This window comes from Anabrus simplex, chromosome 7, assembly GCF_040414725.1.
Source record: "Anabrus simplex isolate iqAnaSimp1 chromosome 7, ASM4041472v1, whole genome shotgun sequence".
NCBI classification, from domain to species: domain Eukaryota; kingdom Metazoa; phylum Arthropoda; class Insecta; order Orthoptera; family Tettigoniidae; genus Anabrus; species Anabrus simplex.
This window is the reverse complement of record NC_090271.1, coordinates 42,129,787-42,150,792: the sequence shown is the minus strand read 5'-3', so window position 1 is coordinate 42,150,792 and position 21,006 is coordinate 42,129,787. Positions and strand designations below refer to the sequence as shown.

The window sequence follows — 21,006 nt, the reverse complement described above, 5'->3', positions numbered from 1 at the left end:
AATGATTAATTTTAATATTGGTTGTAATTTATGCTGTAGTTATTTTATCAATATCTGAACTCTCATTTTACAAACAAAACATAACTCTATAATTCATTTTTTTATTTTAGGGTAAAAATCACACAATATGTACTACGGTATTAAAAGTAATAATATTACACACAGGCCAATCTTTACCTTTCCTGCATTGAGTGATATTTTACTGGTTAGAACATCTTCGACATAGTTGTTGAGGGGAACACCTTTGACAGTCACAACAGCTTCTTGTTTCAAGAGAGTCTTGTTAGGATCTTGGGGATGCGGAGAATAACTTAATGTCTCGTCTACAGCAACGTAACTACAGAAAGTCAGCTGCAACACATTAATACAACACATTCAGTTCCATCAATACGTCAACTTGGATTAGTAAACTAAATTAAAGAAATCAACAGAAGTTAGCAAAGATATTACATAATTGCTCAAATCTCAATTACAGTCATTCAATTTTCTTCCTATAAATAATACCAACAAAAAAAAAAGTAACAAAATATCTTGCATTAAGGAAATATAAAATTGTATGTTCTTTGTTGCAATGCTGGTCAATGTCATTAAATTTGATGTTCTAGAATCATCCTATAGGGAAGTTGCACCAGTCTATCAAATCACTACAATGATCATCTCTTACAAAGCAGCACATCACTGGGTAAAATACAATTCTACTCTATTTTACTCTCCACTCCTCATCCATAACAATGTTTTAGTCCAGGTCTTGTTTTATTCTTCTTTTAAACCAGATCCATCCACCATAATCAGGGTATTTCTCAGCCTCACATACTGATATTTTGGTATGCTTTCTTCTTTCATCTATATAGTATGTTGAAACTATCTACAAATGATTTTTCTCTCTCTTTTCACTCAAACCCTTCACTGTTAATTCTTTCAGTGTATATTTATTCTCTCTCTCGGTATCCTAATTATCACCGTAGCCTTGCTTTTATTCACACTGATCCCCTTTTTCTATTCTTCAGGTTTTTTCATTTACTACATCAAGCTGCTGAAACATTTAACAAATAACACTGTATTCTTTCTCATACCTCTGAAAAGTTGCAATCTAACATGATCATTGACATAACTGCAGCATTTAAAATATATTACTTCATCATTCTTATTTTCCAATACCTTTCAGTGCCAAATGGACTCCACCGGTGTGTGGGAAAAGTAGGGTTCCCAGTTGTCCCATTTCAGGTGAAATTGATCATGAATTGAAAGAGTTGTCGCGGACAAATTCTTTCATTCGCTGGGAAGGGAAAAATTCTGGAATTGGGTTTACTTTTTTCATTTTGAACATTGCCATTTTATAATTCCAAAAATATATTGGCATACAGAGTAAGTGTGAACGAAGTTGCTTTAATCGTAATTGTGAAGGTCTTCCGTACCAATCAAAGAATGCGTAGCAACCCTGATTCTATTAACAAATACATAGTGCATTACACCCACTTTTCTAACGTCTTTCAGCAGCAACTTGTTAAAATAATTAGTAACCTACCATGCCAAATGCATATTACGAAGGTTGGAACTTTAATAGTGGCCAACATTGCTGTAGAGACGCCATCCAACGGAACCTAATGACGACACTGAGAGCACACATTAGTTACATACCTATCTTACCTCAGAGCACAGGGAACATGAGAACTGGTGAGAGGAACAGAACCTCATGTTAACAGGCAGTCTAAGGTAGTGTTATCACGATGTTTTCGAAATGGGAATGACGGAGCTGGATAAAGATTGAATGTGCCAGAGGTCGTACAGCATGACAGTGTTATCAAGGTCTTGAAAACGCATGCGGGAAATCTGCATTGGCTTAAAGAACAATGGCATGGTGGGCAAGTGCCTTCAACAAGGGACGCCAAAATGTGGCATATATGCGTCAGCCAGGTCGTCCCAGTGTCAGCGAAGTAGTGCACGCCCTTGCCACATTACTGGACATTGATCAATGCCATGCGATTCGTCAGCTGGCCCGAGACAATGGATTAGCACATGCGACCGTGCTTCACATTCTGAAGGAACACCTGGGCATGAGAAAAACTGCATCACATCGGGTTCCATGTGATTCGACGGAAATGCAGAAATGGTTACGATACGCTGCTTGTAACCACTTACATTGCTACGAGTGCAGAGGAGACGCTTTCTTACACCATATCAATTATGCTGAATGAGACAAGGGCCAAATCATACGAGCCACAACTGAAACACCAATTTAATGAATGGAGTCATTACGGGTCACCACACAAAGATTGAGAGTTCGTCAGAACTACAGCAATGTGAAAATTATGGTTATTCTTGTGTATGACTATGATGGTGTTATCCTAATGCATTACGTTCCTCCACAACAGACTGTCAATGCGCAGTATTACTGTTCATTTTTGGAACACAACCTGAAAGCAGCTTTGAGAAAGAAAGTGCGACACTTTCTGCAGGACCCACCCATCATTTTGCATGAGAAGAAGAAAATCCACAGCCTGTTTCCAGTCATTCGACCGGGTCAGGATAGGAAATATGCCGGCTGCCAAAGCCCGTTGCACTCTGGAGCAATGATTAATGAAATGAAATGATATTGGAGAGGGTTGCTGGAATGAAATGTGACAGGGGAAACCCGGAGTACCTGGAGAAAAACCTGCCTTGCCTCCGCTTTGTCCAGCAAAACTCTCACATGGAGTGATCGGGATTTGAACCACGGTGTCCAGCGGTGAGAGGCTGGCGCGCTGCCGCCTGAGCCACGGAGGCTTTCTCTAACTGTTCATGTATATATATATATATTTTTTTCTTGCTAGTTGCTTTACATCGCACCGACACAGATAGGTCTTATGGTGACGATGGGACAGGAAAGGGCTAGGAGTGGGAAGGAAGAGGCCGTGGCCTTAATTAAGGTACAGCCCCAGCATTTGCCTGGTGTGAAAATGGGAAACCACGGAAAACCATTTTCAGGGCTGCCGACAGTGGGGTTCGAACCTACTATCTCCCGAATACTGGATACTGGCCGCACTTAAGCGACTGCAGGTATCGAATTCGGTCATGTATATTTTAAAGAAAAAATTAATTGTGAGCTATTCTGTATCATTCGGCAAACCCAAATATCTTGGGTCAGATACATAGTATATATTTATGTAATTAATTAATTAATAATTGGACAGTTTTAACCTTATAACTGTAAGGTAATTTATATGTAGGAAATAAAACATTTTTATGGTTCATTTAGTGACTGATTTGTTCAAACAACAATAACAATAATAAACCTATCTTTTCCAATGCCCCTCATGTATCCTAGAATTGCGTAACCAAAAGTTGGAAACCCTAGGGAAAAGTGGAGGAGGAAGAAGAAGACTACCCCTAACGTTCAGCCTGGAGAAACTAATCACAGGCCTTTTCTAAACCTTCTAAACCTGGAAATGTCATTATTGTATACTTCCCATACTCCCAATGCTTTGCCATATTTTATCTTATAATTTTATTATTATTGTTACCGTGTTTTAGCGGTAGGTAGAGGTGTAAGAAGGTGCGGGCGTGAATGGGTTTCAAACTACGGAATCAAAGTTAATGTAAAATTTAACGAGGTTATATTTTCTTTTCAATATTAAGTAATAACAAAGAACAGGTACTTAGTAGCCAAAACACAATTTGAAATGTACAATTACAGGGGTTACAGAGTTTGGGCTTCGAGCCCTGAGTTCACAATTCTTGAGCAACTAGCCCAACTTTCCGATATACAAATTTTAACAAAGGGGCAGAAGACCCCAATCAAACCCTGGAGCACTTGCTCCAAATTACACAGTTAAGCCTCCTCGAGGCACACAACACTCCGTTTCCAAAAGAGCCACACGCTCTTTAATTTAAGCCTCTCCCAGGCCACACCAAACTCCACCTTCAAGTTGTCCACAACGGACACAAACCCAGGGGTAAAATACCCAATCTACTGAGGTCTATTAAATGAAAAGCAGGTTAATTAAATGACCTCTAAAACAATTTGAGAGGAGGCGAACTTGCACTCCTAATACACTTTGATTTTAAAACCTACTTTGGCACTAGGCCGTTATTACAAGGGCTAATCCCATACTACAGAGGTGACTTAATAGCAATTTACATTACATTACGGAAGAATAGGTTGAGAAACAATAAGTTCACCTCAAAACATTATGAGTGGGAGCTCGAGAGGGTTAGCACTCTCTATCCCAGTATGTAGCTTTTCAAGAGAATAGGAGAAAAGACTAGTTACATTTTAGGAAAAGGTTACATGGTGGAACGCTTCGCACCCGCCCCGAGAGTTAAACTGCTGAGCAAGAAAAGAAAGAATTTATTAATCGGCCATTACCTTATTGTTGACCGCTGCCGAAGAAAGAGGCGCCTCCCGCCTCCTGCTGGGTACTTAACACACTGAAAGATGGAACAGAAGTGGCCCAGAGACCCAAAAATCAGCAGTTTAAATACTCTCGCGGAAGTTTCTAGGCGTTAGGGGAAAGAAAACACCCGCCCACAATGTTTTTATTGGATAGGACCCCGCAACAGATACAAGTTGGGGGAAAATACACCAGATTGGTCAGAAATTACTAAAAGAAATTCGGGATTGGATAAATCTAAAACAAGGGGAAAAAGAGGGGTATACAGCCAACTTAAACCATAACAGAAAGAAATTTAACAAGAAACAAACTTTTGAAATAAAAATTTCTCCAACAAAATAGTTCTTTGACTCCGCACTAGGGTGCACTATTGTTGATCTTCAGTAGTGTCCTCTAGAAGAGAAAGTTCACACTTCTTACTTCAAGCGAAACAAAAACACATCAAAAGTGACACAGTTCAAAAACTCAAAATTTTCCACGTGGTGACATCTTCTGAGAAAGTAGAGAATTAATAGAGTAGATAAAGTTCAACCTTCCTCCAGAAGAGGAGTTTCAACTGGCGCAACTTTTAAATAACGGTGTAGAGGTGTACCGCCCGGTACAATTATTATTATATAATATTTATTATTATTATTATTATTATCATTATTATTATTATTATTATTTTACATCCCACTCACTACCTGGCAGTTTTTGGAGGTGCCAGAATTTAGTCCCATAGGAGTTCTTTTACATGCCAGGAAATCTAATGACACAAGGCTGACGTATTTGAGCTCCTTCAAGTACCACCCGACTGAGACAGGATCGAATCTGCCAATTTGGGGTCAGAAGGCCAGCGCTCTACAGTCTGAGCCACTCAGCCTGGCAATGTGGGATATAATTGGGTCTATACTTATTCAATATCTTCCTGATAATGATCCTTGAAAATAGGTATTTTAATTCTTTTCTATCAATCCTCTGAGACATTTCTCTTTCCATACTCATGGAGTCCACATCCACTTCTACTGCAACTTTTTTTTATCGATTCTCACAGTTTTCCCGACTTTCATCTTCTCATCTCCTCCGTCAACTTTTCCAGTCTTCCTTTACTTCAATAATGCATAATATTTTACAGTTCATGGAAATATTCCTCACTTCTACTGGTGGTGTTAAAATTACCCTTTCTGTCCAGCACAAACCTAGTGTTAGTAAATTCACTCTTCAGTGATGCAGAGAGATGCAGTTCATCATTGGCCTTTGGTTCTCTGAATTGCATACAAGCTGAGTTTGATGGCATTTAAAGGGTATAAATGCAACAATTCAGAGTCATTGGCTTCTGGCAAGTTAAAGAACTCCTGTGGGAAAAACTCTTATAAATGACATCTGTTAGAAAAAAAATAGTTATTAGAACAGACACTGAACAAATCCTTCCAGTCCCGTACATTCTGTATACTGCAGCACTGTACCAATCTTATACCAATTCTAACATACGGATTGGAAGCAGCAACGTTGACTAGATCTGCACAAAGCCGCCTACAGGCCACTGAAATAAAGTTCCTTCGGTCATGTCTCCAAAAGACAAGGAGAGCCAAAATAAGGAATGAAAGTATTTGGCAACAACTTGGATTGGACAGGAACCTGTTGAAAACCTTAGAATTAAGCAGATAATAGTATGGATATATGAGAAGGATAACTCCAATTAGAACTGTTGTTGGTAAGAGGCCCAGAGGGAGGCCTCAGAGTTGGGAAAAGCAAATTTTCAAAAACCTTGCCGAATGTGATGTAAATTGGCAGCAAAAGGTAGAATATCAGCTGTGGATGCAAAGGATGAACTGGAAGAGGCTCGTAAACACCCGCACCCGGCTTGCTGGAGCGGAAAATCTATGACGACTCCAATACTCTAGTTTAATTCCACTGTTCAGATTACCTCTCATTTCCTAAGAAAACATTCCCAGTTCTTTTCCTCAGCAGCCACTTTCTTATATATTTTTGCTTCAGTACACTTCCTCCCACTTACTTCAGTCTTAGTTACATTCTTTCCACAATGACTTCATATTTTCTTTCAATCTGTCATTCCAGATTCTTTCTGTCTTACATTTGCTGATGTTCTATCAAGTAACTCTTTCTGTACTGCCAACAAAAGCACTTTTAAAATTCTTCCATTCATCATCAACATTACTCATCTCTGTGCTTGGTATTAGTTGCTAGAGTTCTTTCAATTTTCACCTGCTTACTATCTAGCCTAATATTTGCAGATGATGTTCTGATCTAGGGAGAAACTGAAGCAGAAGTACAGAAGAAACTAAATTTTTGGAAAGGCACAGTTTCAAACCACTTTCCTGGAGGGAACTCTGTTACAATCTGTTTCTAACTTCAAATACTTTGGAAGTATAATTTCAAAAGATAACACAATAAACCAAGAAATACTTAATAGGACTGAAAAATTTCTCAATTTTATTTTCAAGTGAGAAATCTATTCTGGGATGATAAAATACCCCAGAAAGCAAAATTGACCATGTTTCATTCCTACATCATTAAAATTCTCACCTATGGATTCGAACATGTACCCTACATAACAAGGCTAATAGTAAAATCCATTCAACAGAAATGAAATTCATGAGAACAATGAACCAAAGACCAGGAAAGACAAGATTAGAAATGAAGCAAACAGAAGGAGGCTGGCATCAAAATACCTGTCACCGAGCTTTTATGAAGATGCAGGCTACAATGGTTTGGATATGTTATGATGAACAGAACGAGAACAGCAAGGATTTACTTTGACAGAGAAGTGAAAGGGGAGAGGTCAAAAGGGAGTTAAAGGAATTGTTAGACACAGTGAAATTGGAGGTCAGCAAGAGGAATGTCAAGTGGGAGGACACAGAGGAAAAGAAATTATACTTTCACAGGAAGAAGTAGTGAGCGCTTTTAAACCACATCCGGGAAAATGGAGCTGGAAAATGATGATGACTATCTAGCCCCATCTTTTCTGTATTAGTACAAAGACTGAGCAGAATCTTGTATGGAAGAATCAGGGACAAACTTTGTATATCTTGTCCCGTACAAGGTTATATAGTATTTCTTATTTTACTCTTTAATACACTTTTGTCCAGTACCACTTTGCTATAAAATTAGGTAGTCCTATTACGCTCAGAAAGTGACGAGCAACATTTCAGCAGATTTGTAGTGAATGTTGTCATCTAAACTCATTCTACAAGCATAGAAGTGCACAATGACAGAGTGTAGATAAACCTCTGTGTATTAACTAGCTACAGGAACCATAATTAAGTTCTCAATCAGTTGTTCTCTCAAGTAATGAGAGTTGTGTTGTGAGTACTGACTGAGTAGCATAGGAATTACTGTTCAACAGTACTGTGTAACCATAAGCCAGAGGAACAAGCATGTGGAGCACAAGTGTAAGGCAAACAAGAAAAGTCTCTGGCAACAGTCTGGACTACAAATAACTAATGGCTGCACCAATAACTGCTGTGTTACTGGTAACTGTTGGTATGAAGATGAACCTTGGCCCCAGGTCAATGGGATCAATTAGCTAGGAGATGATCAAGGAAACGGCAAGAGAGGCTAACCAGGTTGATCAAACGAGAGAGCTCATTCGCAAACAGTACAATCTGAAAGAAAAGAACCTGTAAAGGAAGAATTGCAGATTATAACAGAAAGCTGAAAGGCATAATGGTCTATAATGATGTATGTATTTATTTTTATAAAAGTCACAAAATCAGTGGGCATTTTCGCAGGAAAAAAGCGCAATATCCAGAAATGGAGAGCAATCTTATGGAGTATGTATATAAAACATGAACAGACTGACTTTCTATTTTAGTTGGAATGCTACCGTTTGAAAAACAAAAAATTGCTGAAAGAATGGAAATTCGTGGAAGTCAACTTAAAGCAAGTTACAGTTGGGTGAAGCGTTTTATGGCACGACATGAGTTGGTAATCATGAGTTATGAATTTCATTATGGTCCGTATTGACAATTCATCATTATCAAAGGGTAGAGAAGGGTCCACCTGTTATTCAATACCATTGAATAGGTGGACTCCTCTCTACCCTTTGATAATGAGTTGGTAATTCACAGAAGAACGTGAATGGCTCAGCGGCTACCTGAAACGTACCAGGAGAAACTGCTTATATTTCAGCAACATGTCTTGAATTTAAGGAAAATTCATGATTACAGCGTGGGAGCAATAGGAAATGCTGATGAAACTCTTATTTTTTGATATGCCTGGGGAAACTAAGGTCAACAAAGCAAGCACAAAAACAGTTCCAAGTTCGAACTGCAGGGCAGAAAAACAGGATTTTACTGTAATGTTGTGCATCACTACTGTTGGAGTTAAACTACCACCTTTTGCAATTTTTAAGTGAAAAACAATGCCGAAGGAAAAGATGTCCCCAGGGATGTAAGTGAGTGCAGGAAAAGGGGTAAATGAACAAAGATTTGTACAGGGACGGGTTAAAAACAGTGTGGTTTTGTCGTCCTGGTGCTCTGTTAAGTCGGTCATCCAGGTTGAAGATTGACAGCGTCTGTGGTCACTTGACAGAGAAAGTGAAAACGATGATGAGAAAACAGCGATCTGACATGGTTGTGGTTCCTGGTGGAATGACGGGAATGCTGCAATCCCTAGATGTCTTCATTAACCGACCTTTGGAGGCACACTTGTGGCATTTCTACCATGAATGGAGGTGCAATTCTAAGAAAATGACACCAAGCAGACAACTAAAAAAGCCTTCAATTTCTCAAATGTATGAATGGATCCTGAATGCGAGATGGTAGCCACAAGCTTCAAAACCATGTATATTTCCAATGCAATGGATGGGACCAAAGACGCCTTCGTGTGGTGCGCATAATCTGACAGTGGGAGTGACAGTGTTAAAGTGTCAAGTGATGATGAATAGGTACCTTAAATTATTTTAATCACATTTGGATGCAATAGTTAGTAAGGTATGTAGATACTAATGTTTTATGCAAGTAAAGTGTTCTAAACTAAAGGGTGTTTACTGTATTTAATTTTAAAATTCTGAGTACAAGTCGCACCTCATTTTTACCTACCTACTTTTAGTAATGAAAGTGTGGTCTATACATGCATAAATACAATAAGACTACAATGAGTGGAAGAAATTTAGAAGGTATAAATGAGAAGAGACATGGACAAGACACTATTACAGAACAGAGGACCTTACGATTCCATTTAGGAGAGACTAGGAATTCAGGGCTTAAGAGGAAAACTATGGAGAACTATTGACAATTGGTCTTGATCTTGGAATCCAGAATTGAAGAAAAAGATTATTATTTCCTGATCTTTTATACATTTCTCTATTTCTCTCATGAACATCTTATGTCTTCATTATTTCCAAAGAGCAAGATACAGTAAGTACTTGAAACAAACTCTGTTCCTTTCTAAAACAATTTTCATTATTACATTATTCGCCCAGTCCCACAAAGCCACCACCACATTTCTATCGACTCAACACCACTTTTCCATCGATCCACCACTATATTTCAATCGCTCAACCATCGTCACCTTCCTTTCAGAAATACTGGAATAATTTCCCAAGCTAAATTCAACAGTCAACGCTCTCTCAAGAGCCCCATGTCAACGTTGAGATAAAGGACTCAATGAGGTCGGGGATCTCATTCCAAATCCACAGCTGCCGCTCAAAGAGCGGCAGCAGTCGGTCTGCGAGGCTCAGGCTTGGTCTGCCACTGCTAAGCAGAGTCCTGGAGGGGCGCGCCCATCCAGCTGATGAGCTCAAATGGCATGTCTGGGCGAAACTCTGCAAAACGCACACGGCCTAACCACCCAAAAGCTGGTTCTATTCCTGTGATTGTAAGATCTGCGGCCGTGAAAGCCAGTTTTGATATTTTAACTCCATGGGGAGTAATATTTTTGGAAATGGAGAATTCCCTTCTCCTTTAACAGGTTAGCAATCCCTATTTGCTAACACGGCGGGACCATGCGCTTGGTCTGCCACTGCTAAGCAGAGTCCTGGAGGGGCATGTCAATCCAACTGATGAGCCCAAATGGCATATCTGGGCGAAACTCTGCAAAATGCACACGGCCTAACCACCCAATAGCTGGTTCTATTCCTGTGATTGTAAGATCTGCGGCTGTGAAAGCCATTTTTGATATTCTAACTCCATGAGGAATAATATTTTTGGAAACGGAGAAATCACTTCTCCTTTAGCAGGTTAGCAATCCCTATCTGCTAACACGGCGGGACCATGCACTTGGTCTGCCACAGCCGCATTGGCACAGCAGCCCAGCAAGAGAGCACCTCGGAGAGCTAACCCCGAAGGCCTGCACTGGTAATCCAGACTACCAGCTCGCCGCCCAACAAGCGTTGCTTTAACAGCCCCGGCTTGCCGCCTAGCAAGTAGGCAAACTGCTATGGATTTTCAGTGCGGTCCGACCTTCCTGATATACTCTACCAGGACCGCCTGCGCTTCTTGCCAGTCCCCATCGCAGAGTCGCCACTAGCACACGCTAGCTCCACCAACCAAGAAGACAGCAGCTGCCACCCCGGGCAGCACTAGAGCATTTGTCATGCAGCTTGGTGTCCTGAGTTCGTGACTTGCCTGTGACGTAATCTACTTTCAAAACTAGCCCGGTCCGCAATTGCGTTTGACCATCCAGTATTTCTTCCCTGGTCCATCCCTACCCTCTCTAATTAATCCCCTTCCAAGAAATCCTGCCATGACTCGGTAACCAAGATCACGCAACACGCCTGGTGAATCGAGTAGCTGGTCCCCTGTTCAACCCCCCACCCATCAATTATAACACTAGAAGCAAGAAGAAAACCCAGCTATCCTCTTCCCAACACCCCAACTGTTCCATGTCGCCAGCTTCTTCACAAAACTCGGAGTGCGCTATCAGCAGCAATTTCAATATCGAGAACCACGACTTCGACAGTCCCTTCACCTACAAGAGAAATAACTCTGCACTCCCTATATCATCTACCAACACCGTAATGTTCATTTCGCTTGGCCTTACAGGATCTATCTCATTGAACCCGATCACATTCATAGACGCCATCCAAGACCTTATCCCTACTCACGTTGCGTTAATAGCAGAAACGCATAACAACCTCCTGTTGATCACCCCCTTACACGAACATCAAATGAATAGTGATGGGTCGTTCATGAACGAACTGATTCTTTTGAATGACTCATTGAGAGTCTACTCTTGTAAGAGCCAGCTACCTCCTTGCTCCTTGAGAGCTAGTCGTTCAATTACGAGTCGACTCTTGTATGAGCTAGCTCCCTCCTTGCTCTCTGAGAGCTAGCACAAGCCGACTCTTATCAACTGCAACTCTAAGAAAGAGCTAGTTTGTCACATCGACTCTCGTTCATTTCTAGCCAATACCATGCCTCAGATAATCACGTGACATACAGAAGCCGCTTTCTTCTTTATAGGCTGCCCAGTCTAGCCTCTTCCCGCATTCAGTCAGTGCTCCAAGTGCAGTGGTTGTGGTCTGTCTGCTAGGTACATTTTTGTGCCATAGTTCTGGCAACTTGCAACCAAACAAAACAATGAAATGAAATAAACAACATGTTATTGAGCAATACTTACATGTTCACTTCCTGTACTCTCATAATCTATGAAGGATGTAGGGCCTATTATAGATCCAGTGGGACGTAAAGCTAACGACATTATTATTTATTATAAAACAGGGCCAAATCCACATTTGCGGAACAGTTCGCACCCACGAACCCACAAGTGTGGGAAAAGTGGTCGAAGAAGAAGTAGGTAGTGTAAGGAATGCCAATTTATCGAACATATACCTCAACTAAGCACAAACAAACAGTCACTATCCAGAATACTGAATATACCACTCGGCAAGTAGAAACGGCATAGTTTTATTCTGTCTGAAATAATTAAATACTCTGACAAATCCTCACCTGTTTCTTAAATGCGGTCGTAGTTTTGAATTAATATATTGCCAAAATCTTTCGGTTTTACAGTACCATTGATAAAATAATATACCGTAGTTTTAAATCAAATTAAGGCAAATAGAAAATAACACTAGTTTTGGCTTTAAAATATAGGCTAAATAACTCATACCAAAGTGTATACCACAGTACATTTTCAAATAATTATTAACGTGTAAGGAGTCCGACTCCTTAGCTGGATGGTCAGCATTGAGGCCTTTGCTGCAGAGGGTCCCGGATTCGATTTTCGGCCAAGTCGGGAATTTAATTCTTCTGGCTCGGGAACTGGGTGTTTGTGCTTGTCCCAACACTTTCCTCTTCATATTCAGACAACACACCACAATACCAACCAACATAGAAACACGCAATATTGATTACATCCCTTTGCATAAGGTTACCGTCAGGAAGGACATGCGGCTGTAAAACATGGCCAGCCGGGCTGAGTGACTTAAACGGTTGAGGCGCTGGCCTACTGACACCAATTTGGCAGGTTCGATCCTGGCTCAGTCCGGTGGTATTTGAAGGTGCTCAAATACATCAGCCTCGTGTTGGTAGATTTACTGTCACGTAAAAGAACCCCCGCGGAGCTAAATTCTGGCACCTCGGCGTCTCTGAAAACCGTAAATGTAGTTGGTGGGACGTAAAGCTAACGACATTATTATTTATTACAAAACAGGGTCAAATCCACATTTGCGGAACAGTTCGCACCCGCGAACCCACAAGTGTGGGAAAAGTGGTCGAAGAAGAAGTAGGTAGTGTAAGGAATGCCAATTTATCGAACATATACGTCTCGAACGGTTTAATCATTCTTGAAAAAATAAAAAATAAATAAATAGAAGTGTGACCATACTGTACGCAAAAAAAAAAAAAAAAAGGCAAAATGCTATGCGTACTGTAGTATACTTGGTTATATGTACATTTGTGCTGATAGTAGTTTCCATTATTTTCGTTAAAGATCGCGTTTAATCAGTTATGTTTCCTACGCTGCATTAATGAATGAAAGAATCTGTTGTTCAAACGCGGAGAGTCAAGTGAGAAACTTTCTGTAGCTCCAGTCGAAAGAGGATATTCTGATGACATCTTTTGAGTGAAATGTAAACTATCTAGACAGTACTAACCTCAACTAAGCACAAACAAACAGTCACTATCCAGAATACTGAATATACCACTCGGCAAGTAGAAACGGCGTAGTTTTATTCTGTCTGAAATAATTAAGAAATACTCTGACAAATCCTCACCTGTTTCTTATCTAGACTGCCAGGGTCAAACGGAAGTATTGCCAATATGACGAACATGCGTCCCGTACGGTGCATTCAATCTTGAAAGACATCATTTTAAGGAGAATGGAACTTAGGCAAAGTAATATTAGATGTCATCAATCAACACTGTATATTTGCAATACGTTTCTTCGTTGCTGTGTATAAAACTTTATCATTGGATTAATTGCGAATGTTGCCGGCAGTGTATATTTGTTTTATTCCAACAGAAACGTGCCAAACTGGACATTGTGTTGCCATCTGTTGTGGGAAAGGTGAACTATCTCGCTCCTTCAAATAAAAACTGGAATCATGATTAATCTAGAAAATGTAAAATCACACTATTTTGGGCTTTTATGAATAAATAACTCATGGCTTGGTATATACTATAGTAATTTACATCCCATTACATTTTAAAACAATTATTTATTAACGTGTAAGTATTGCCAATACCATGAACATATGTCTCTCCACAGTGCATTCAGTCTTGAAAAGCATCATTTTAAGAAGAAAGGAACATAGGCAAAGTAATATTAGATGTTATCCGTTAATACTGATGATGATGATGATGCTTGTTGTTTAAAGGGGCCTAACATCGAGGTCATCGGCCCCTAATGGTACGAAATGAAAGAACAAAAATGTCAAATTCATCCACTGACCAAAAAAATAATAATGTCGTCATGAAGAATGAATGGTTGGACATGAACCAAAAAAAAAAAAATACAGTAGATCAGACTCAAAGATCATACATAATTGATTACTGACCAAGGGACCACTCATAAAGCACGATGATGCTTGATGTCGAAAGGGGTGCAAAATCCATGTCTAAGGCCCCACAGAATGGTACATGTCGCGAGTAAAGTAGAACCATGGTATTGGCATGTTGGGGTACTAATCAAAAGTAGCGAAACTCACGGTGTTCCACACAAGACGGTACTACTCACAAGTATTGTACTTCGTACAGGTAACGCAGACCTATGGTGTTTCTCACACAATGGTGCCACTCATAGCCAACGCAAACCAATGAGTTTCCTCACCTAGGTGTACTAGGCACAGATGCCGGTCCCACGGGCCCCTGGTGTTCCTCACAGAGTGGATACTAATCAAAGACAACGCAGACCCACGGTGTCGCTCATATAGTGGTACAACTCACAGGCTACGCCCAGACCTGCGGTGGTGCTCACATGGGTACGACGCACGGGTACTGGAAACCCCCAGGTCACGCTCATGACTACTACTAAACACAAACCCATTTCGTACCGAACATAGTGGTACAACTCGCAAGTACAGGCAACCCATGGTGTTCCCCGCGTGATGGTACGAATCAAAAGTAGTTTCATGGTTCTAATTCAATCATCCCTTGGTCGCCCCTTTTAGTCGCCTCTCACGACAGGCAGGGGATACCGTGGGTGTATTATTCGTCAGCCTCCCCCACCCACAAGGGGTGTGTGTTTGGTCCGCGAGAGGTATTTTATTTCCCTCAAGTCCGCCGGCAAGCTGGTTAGGACCCCCCTATCCGCCACCTGGGACGCGCCATGTGGGAGTATCACCTCTCCCCCTGCTACACCTGCGCAGCAGGTTCGTGGCATTAATACTGTATATTTGTTAAACATTTCTTCGTTACTGTATATAAAGCTTTATCGTTAGATTAATTGCCAACGTTGCCAGGAGTGCATATATTAGCTGTTCATTTATTTTATTTCAAGAGTAGCTTTCTAAACTGGACATTGTGCTGCCATCTGTTGTGGGAAATATAAACTATTTGTGCTATATCGTTCGTTCCCGGAAGTCATACAGAGCGACTGTTAGTCATGAAGAGTGACTGGAAGTCATAAAGAGCCGTCTGCCCTAAATCGGATGAACGAATGAACCTGGAGCAGAGAGCGGCCTCTGATTTACTCGGCTCGCTCCTACCTTCCCGCTCCCAAGAGTCGACTCTTTTGAACGACTCTCAGTTAGGAGCGGGAGCAAATGAGCTAGCTCCCTCAAAAGAGCTAGTTCGACCCATCACTACAAATGAGCGAACTCTGCTCAAGAATGGACATGATCAAGGAAATTCGAACACCAAATTATTTTCGCCCCCTCAAATGTTATCCCAAACCAGAACCTGAGGAAGAAGACGAACCAACTGACGAGGGATAAGAGGAAGAAGAAGAAGACGAACCAACTGACGAGGAAGAAGATGAAGAAACAGCGGAGGATGGTCCCCCAACAATTACTTCGACACCGTCTCTTATTGATAACTGCACCCAAACTGAACCCCCAACCATAGAAGAAAACCAAAATCAACCACTTCCGCAGCAAACCGTTCCTACGCCGCAATCACCAACTCCTTCAACACCAGCCAGCCAATCCACTACCAAACCGAACAGACCAAACCAAAATCATTCCTGTCTACAATCCACTCTTATCCATATGTGCTACAACTGCCTGCAGTTGAACCACTCAGCCGCAAACTGCACAAATAAGATCCGATGCAACAGATGTGGTGACCATCCTCATCACACCACCTGCCCAGTTCCAAGGGACCAGCCTACGTGTACCAACTGCAGAGGAAAACAAGCCACCTCCTACCCAGGTTGCCCGTTCCTTAAGAAGGCAATAAAAGCGCACTACGCAGTCAATAAACACCTCAAGCAGCTGCAATCAACAAATCAGACGCCACCACCCCTACTGGACCTAAAACTCAATCCCCCTCCCACGCACCACTCAAACTGCACACCACAAACCATCCCCACTATAGACCTTCTTCGAAAGCTCCTCTTCCTATTAACCAGCACTACCCAAATCTAGCCCCCCCCCCCCCAGAACCCAAGTTTATCCCGCCCAGACACACCGCATGCCCCTACACCTCCAGAAGCATCCCATACGCTCTTTCAAGAGCCCCATGTCAACGTTGAGATAAAGGACTCAATGAGGTCGCGGATCTCATTCCAAAGCCACAGCTGCCGCTCGGCTCAGGCTTGGTCTGCCACTGCTAAGCAGAGTCCTGGAGGGGCGCGCCAATCCAGCTGATGAGCCCAAATGGCACGTCTGGGCGAAACTCTGCAAAATGCACCCAAAAGCTGGTTCTATTCCTGCGATTGTAAGATCTGCGGCCATGAAAGCCATTTTTGGTATTCTAACTCCATGGGGAGTAATATTTTTGGAAACTGAGAATTCACTTCTCCTTTAGCAGGTTAGCAAATCCCTATTTGCTAACACGGCGGGACCATGCGCTTGGTCTGCCACTGCTAAGTAGAGTCCTGGAGGGGCGTGCCAATCCAGATGATGAGCCCAAATGGCACGTCTGGGCGAAACTCTGCAAAATGCACACGGCCTAACCACCCAAAAGCTGGTTCTATTCCTGTGATTGTAAGATCTGCGGCCGTGAAAGCCATTTTTGAATTTTCATTATGATTATCATTTCCATACTTAAGGTCTTACAGGTATTCCCTGTACATCCTTTCTCAAGATCGTACCTATTCCAATATTCGCTTCAAATCCTCCTCAGTAAAACAGCCTGTCTCCAACCTTCGGTGTCCTTTATCTCCTTCCAATTCACTTGGTCTCACTTAGGCCATGGATGGCTATGTCTTTCTTATACATGAAACTGAACAGTTCCTCAGTCTTATTTATCAGTGTGAAGATGCTGACTGTTCCAAATTTAATGATTTTTATCTGGTGAGGTTTGATGTTGGCCACCTATTTTACATAGCTTTCCGAGTATTGAAAGAATTGCATATTGTGTCTGAGGGGCCACCTTTGTAACTTCCAAGCCAGCAAATCAATTTTACTATTGCTATGAAGTACCTGATGTCTGGTACGCTCATTATCTGATTTCTTCACTGCAGTCAAGCACAATTCTTCTAGCATATTTAATACTGCAATTGGTAAGAAACATTCTTCTTGCAGGCTTCAAATATGAATTAAATTTTCACCCAATATAACAAACAGCCATCATCTAACACAGATATAGTGCTATGCAAATAGTTTACAGAGGAGTAATGGAAAGTTAACACAAGCCACATACAGATTGTTATAATGGAAGGTTTGGCTAGTTAAAAAGGCTAGAAATTAATATTTCATTGGTGAGCCTAGTTCTATGGAAAGTGGCAAGTGCATCTACAAGATGTACAAGCTCATTTACTTCAAGGAGAAATGAAAAATGATTCCATATGTAAAAAATAAAAACAAAACTTAGCACACTTACTTTGGCATGAAGTTAGGAGATCAAGACAAATCTTGAATTCCACGTACTGTTTGTCGTACATGTGTTGAACAACTTTGAGAAAATGGCATCAAGGGAAAGAGAAGTCATCTTTTGGCATTCCAATGGTATAGAGAAAACAGAAGAATCACATAAATGACCGACTTCAAATGATAAAATTGTACAGATGTAATAGGTAAGAATGAAAAAATTGTTCACCTAAATTTTAAGCCTGTACCTCATAGTCCCAACATTCCACCTTATTTCTTAATATCAACACTGTCCAATTCATCAGACAGCATTGCCAGCAGAGAAGACAATGTTGGGTACTTCACCACAGAAGAAAGAATATCAGAACTGTGCAACTGATGGGAGATCTCGGTCTTGGAAGAAGATTTTCTAGATTGAAGATTGCAATTGAAGGAAAAAAGTTGCTAGTTCTAGGGACCAGTGTCTAATGATAATAAAACAAAGAACTTTCTTTAGTATGTCACCATTACAGAGGATAGTTTTCTGCACCCATCTAGAACATTAAGATGTATGCTTCTACAATTACTGACACAGTGACCAATAAGAAGTTATTATATTAACAAAAACCACCTTTCCAATACATGACAATAACTTGCAATTCTGTTCCAAGTCATTACTGCAAAGAATCCTGATACCAGAATGGATTTGTGACCATCAAACCTCTGTAAACAACTAAGGGACTAATCACCCCTCAACCAACACACAAGGCACACCCGATTTATGTTTTTCACACAAGATCAGTAGTTCTCCATTTGAAGCCCAATAATAATACACGATTTATACATAATAATGTTTGAAATACAACACGAGGGAGTTCTCATGAGTTTTTTTACGCCGATCCAGGCGACATTTTATCCATCTGTGCAGTTCGCTTTTCAACCAATATATGTGATTTCAACACACCTCATCATGTTTAATCTATGAAACAAGATCATAATTCATTACAAAAGCTCATTCCTAATGTGAAAAACTGTTTTTAATTACAAGCAGTCTAATGCCACTGAGCGAAGATTATTATGATCATCGATTTATACGAACAATCACTCGCAGCATATTAGTGTAACATCTTCATGTCATTCATTCCACTTACATTTTAAGCAATTTTAATGGTCACTAGGTTTCAATAGACATAATATAATCTTACTGATTATTTTTAAATTTTAAAATTCGTATTTTATCAATGTATTATTAGACGTTTTTTCATTATATATACCGGGATCAGAGCCCTGGCCTACCTTGGATTAAGTTATTTCTAGCTGATAATGCTCACTAAGCATGAGCGAAACATGTCCTAATTATAATATCTATTAATGGTTTCATCCTAAATATAAAGGATTGTTATGTATTGGAAAGGTGGTTTTTATTATTATAATAACTTCTTATTCTGAAATCCAATACGGTTTTTATAATGAGATTCATAAGAGTCATAAGAGTCCTGATACCAGAATGGGTTTTTGTACCTGGGATTGTTGAAAACTTCTGCAACATTGTCACCTGTGCACCCTGGATGGTCTATGGAAAGCTTGCAAGGCAGAATGGGACAAAATACCCATGCCTGTTGTCTACAGGAGTTCACTTCAATGGAAACCTTAATGTTGGGCAATAGTCCACTGAGCTGGCGGTCCAATAGAATTTACAAGTTATGGGTGTGGAATAAATATCCCCCTTGGATGATTGTGCTTTCACACTCAAGGCCGTCATAGTCCTAACGGTGTATAAGAAGAGGATCCATTTTGGTTTTAAACACTCAAATATTCAAGATTAACTACGTTATAATCTTCAAAACTGTTAATTTACAGTATTTTTAACATACATTCTGTGCATTGTCATCATTTTAGATGTTATAGTATAACATTTTATGAGATCATTGTTCAACATTTTATTCTATAGTTTATAAGATTAGAAAGATCCCATATCCAATCATTCTAAGATTGATATAGGCTGATGATGCCCATAAGAAGGGTGAAACATGTACCTATGACTTAAATATTATGTATAAATTTTAAACACATGAAATAGTGGATTGTATTGTATTGAACAGGTGGATCTATAAATATTATTATAATATTTGTGATATATGGGTCAAACAGAACACAACATGTGGTGGTGGTGGTGGTGGTGGTGGTGGTGGCAAAATATCTCATAAGGTCAGATATAAATCGAACAACCTTCTAGATTGCCCAGGGTTTGCGCAAGGTTTGAGTGTGTTATATGTATTTAAAAGACAGCGTTTGTTGAGTCTTGACTCGTGTTTGTTGTAATTTTATTTCACCCTTCATGGACTGTTTAGAGGCGACATTTGGTGAACAGTGTCTACAAGTTTGAATCTTTAACTGCTAAGTTCATCTCGAACCTAAGTTTTAAAATGTTATGTGCAATTTCGAAAGGATTGTTTCTGTTGAGTCCTAACTCGTGTTTGTACTACAGTCGTACCAGTGACATTTAATAAATAAGTGAACACAAATCTTTTTTGTTTGTACTACAGTCGTACCAGTGACATTTAATGAATAAGTGAACACAAATCTTTAAGTGCCAAGGTCATCTCGAGCTTACACAAAGTTCAAATGTGTCACATGTATTTCAAAGGATTGTCTTTATCGAGTCCTAACTCGTGTTTGTACAATTTTATTTCACCCTTCACAGCCCGTTTTGAATTGACGCTTAGTGAAAAAAGCAAAGCAAAGACATCTCCGTACAGGCCGTGAAGGCCCCTGGAGGAGTGGAAGGTAAAGGCTTCCACTATCTGTAACCTCGGCACTTGATGGGGTAGAGTGGTTAGCTCTATGCCCGGCCGCCTTTGCCCTCAGGAATAAACCTCGTACTCATTTTTGGTGTAGGCTGAGTGAACTTCAGGGCCATGTGCACCTCCGGAAGTGGAAATCTCATTTCTTACATTTTACGACTTCCTGATGGGGATTCGAACTCACGTCCTTCCGGGGGAACCGAGCACGCCTTTACAGCCTCGGCCAGACAGCCCCTTACACTTAGTGAAAAGTGACTACAAATTTGAATTCTTAACTGCCAAGTTCATCTCAATCCTAAGTTTAAAAAAAATGTTATGTGCCTTTTTGAGACGATTTGTGTTTGTTGAATCCTAACTTATGTTTGTACTACACTCGTGGCAGGCGACATTTAATGGAAGAGTGTCTGCAAAAATTTGAATCTTTAACTGCCAAGTTCTTCTCGAACTTCTGCGTGATTTTGTTGTGTTGTATGTTTTTTGGGGGATTGTGTTTTTG

At 40.4% G+C, this 21,006-nt stretch overlaps 1 protein-coding gene across 1 annotated transcript in view; it reads right to left on the bottom strand.

Moving 5' to 3' along the window:
• slmo (PRELI domain containing slowmo) overlaps positions 1-21,006 on the bottom strand; it is a 102,764-nt gene that overhangs the window by 1,415 nt on the left and 80,343 nt on the right. The window contains exon 4 of the mRNA XM_067151077.2: positions 178-351. Within this exon, the coding sequence (XP_067007178.1) occupies positions 178-351 (174 nt within the window). The remainder of the gene's footprint in view (positions 1-177; positions 352-21,006) is intronic.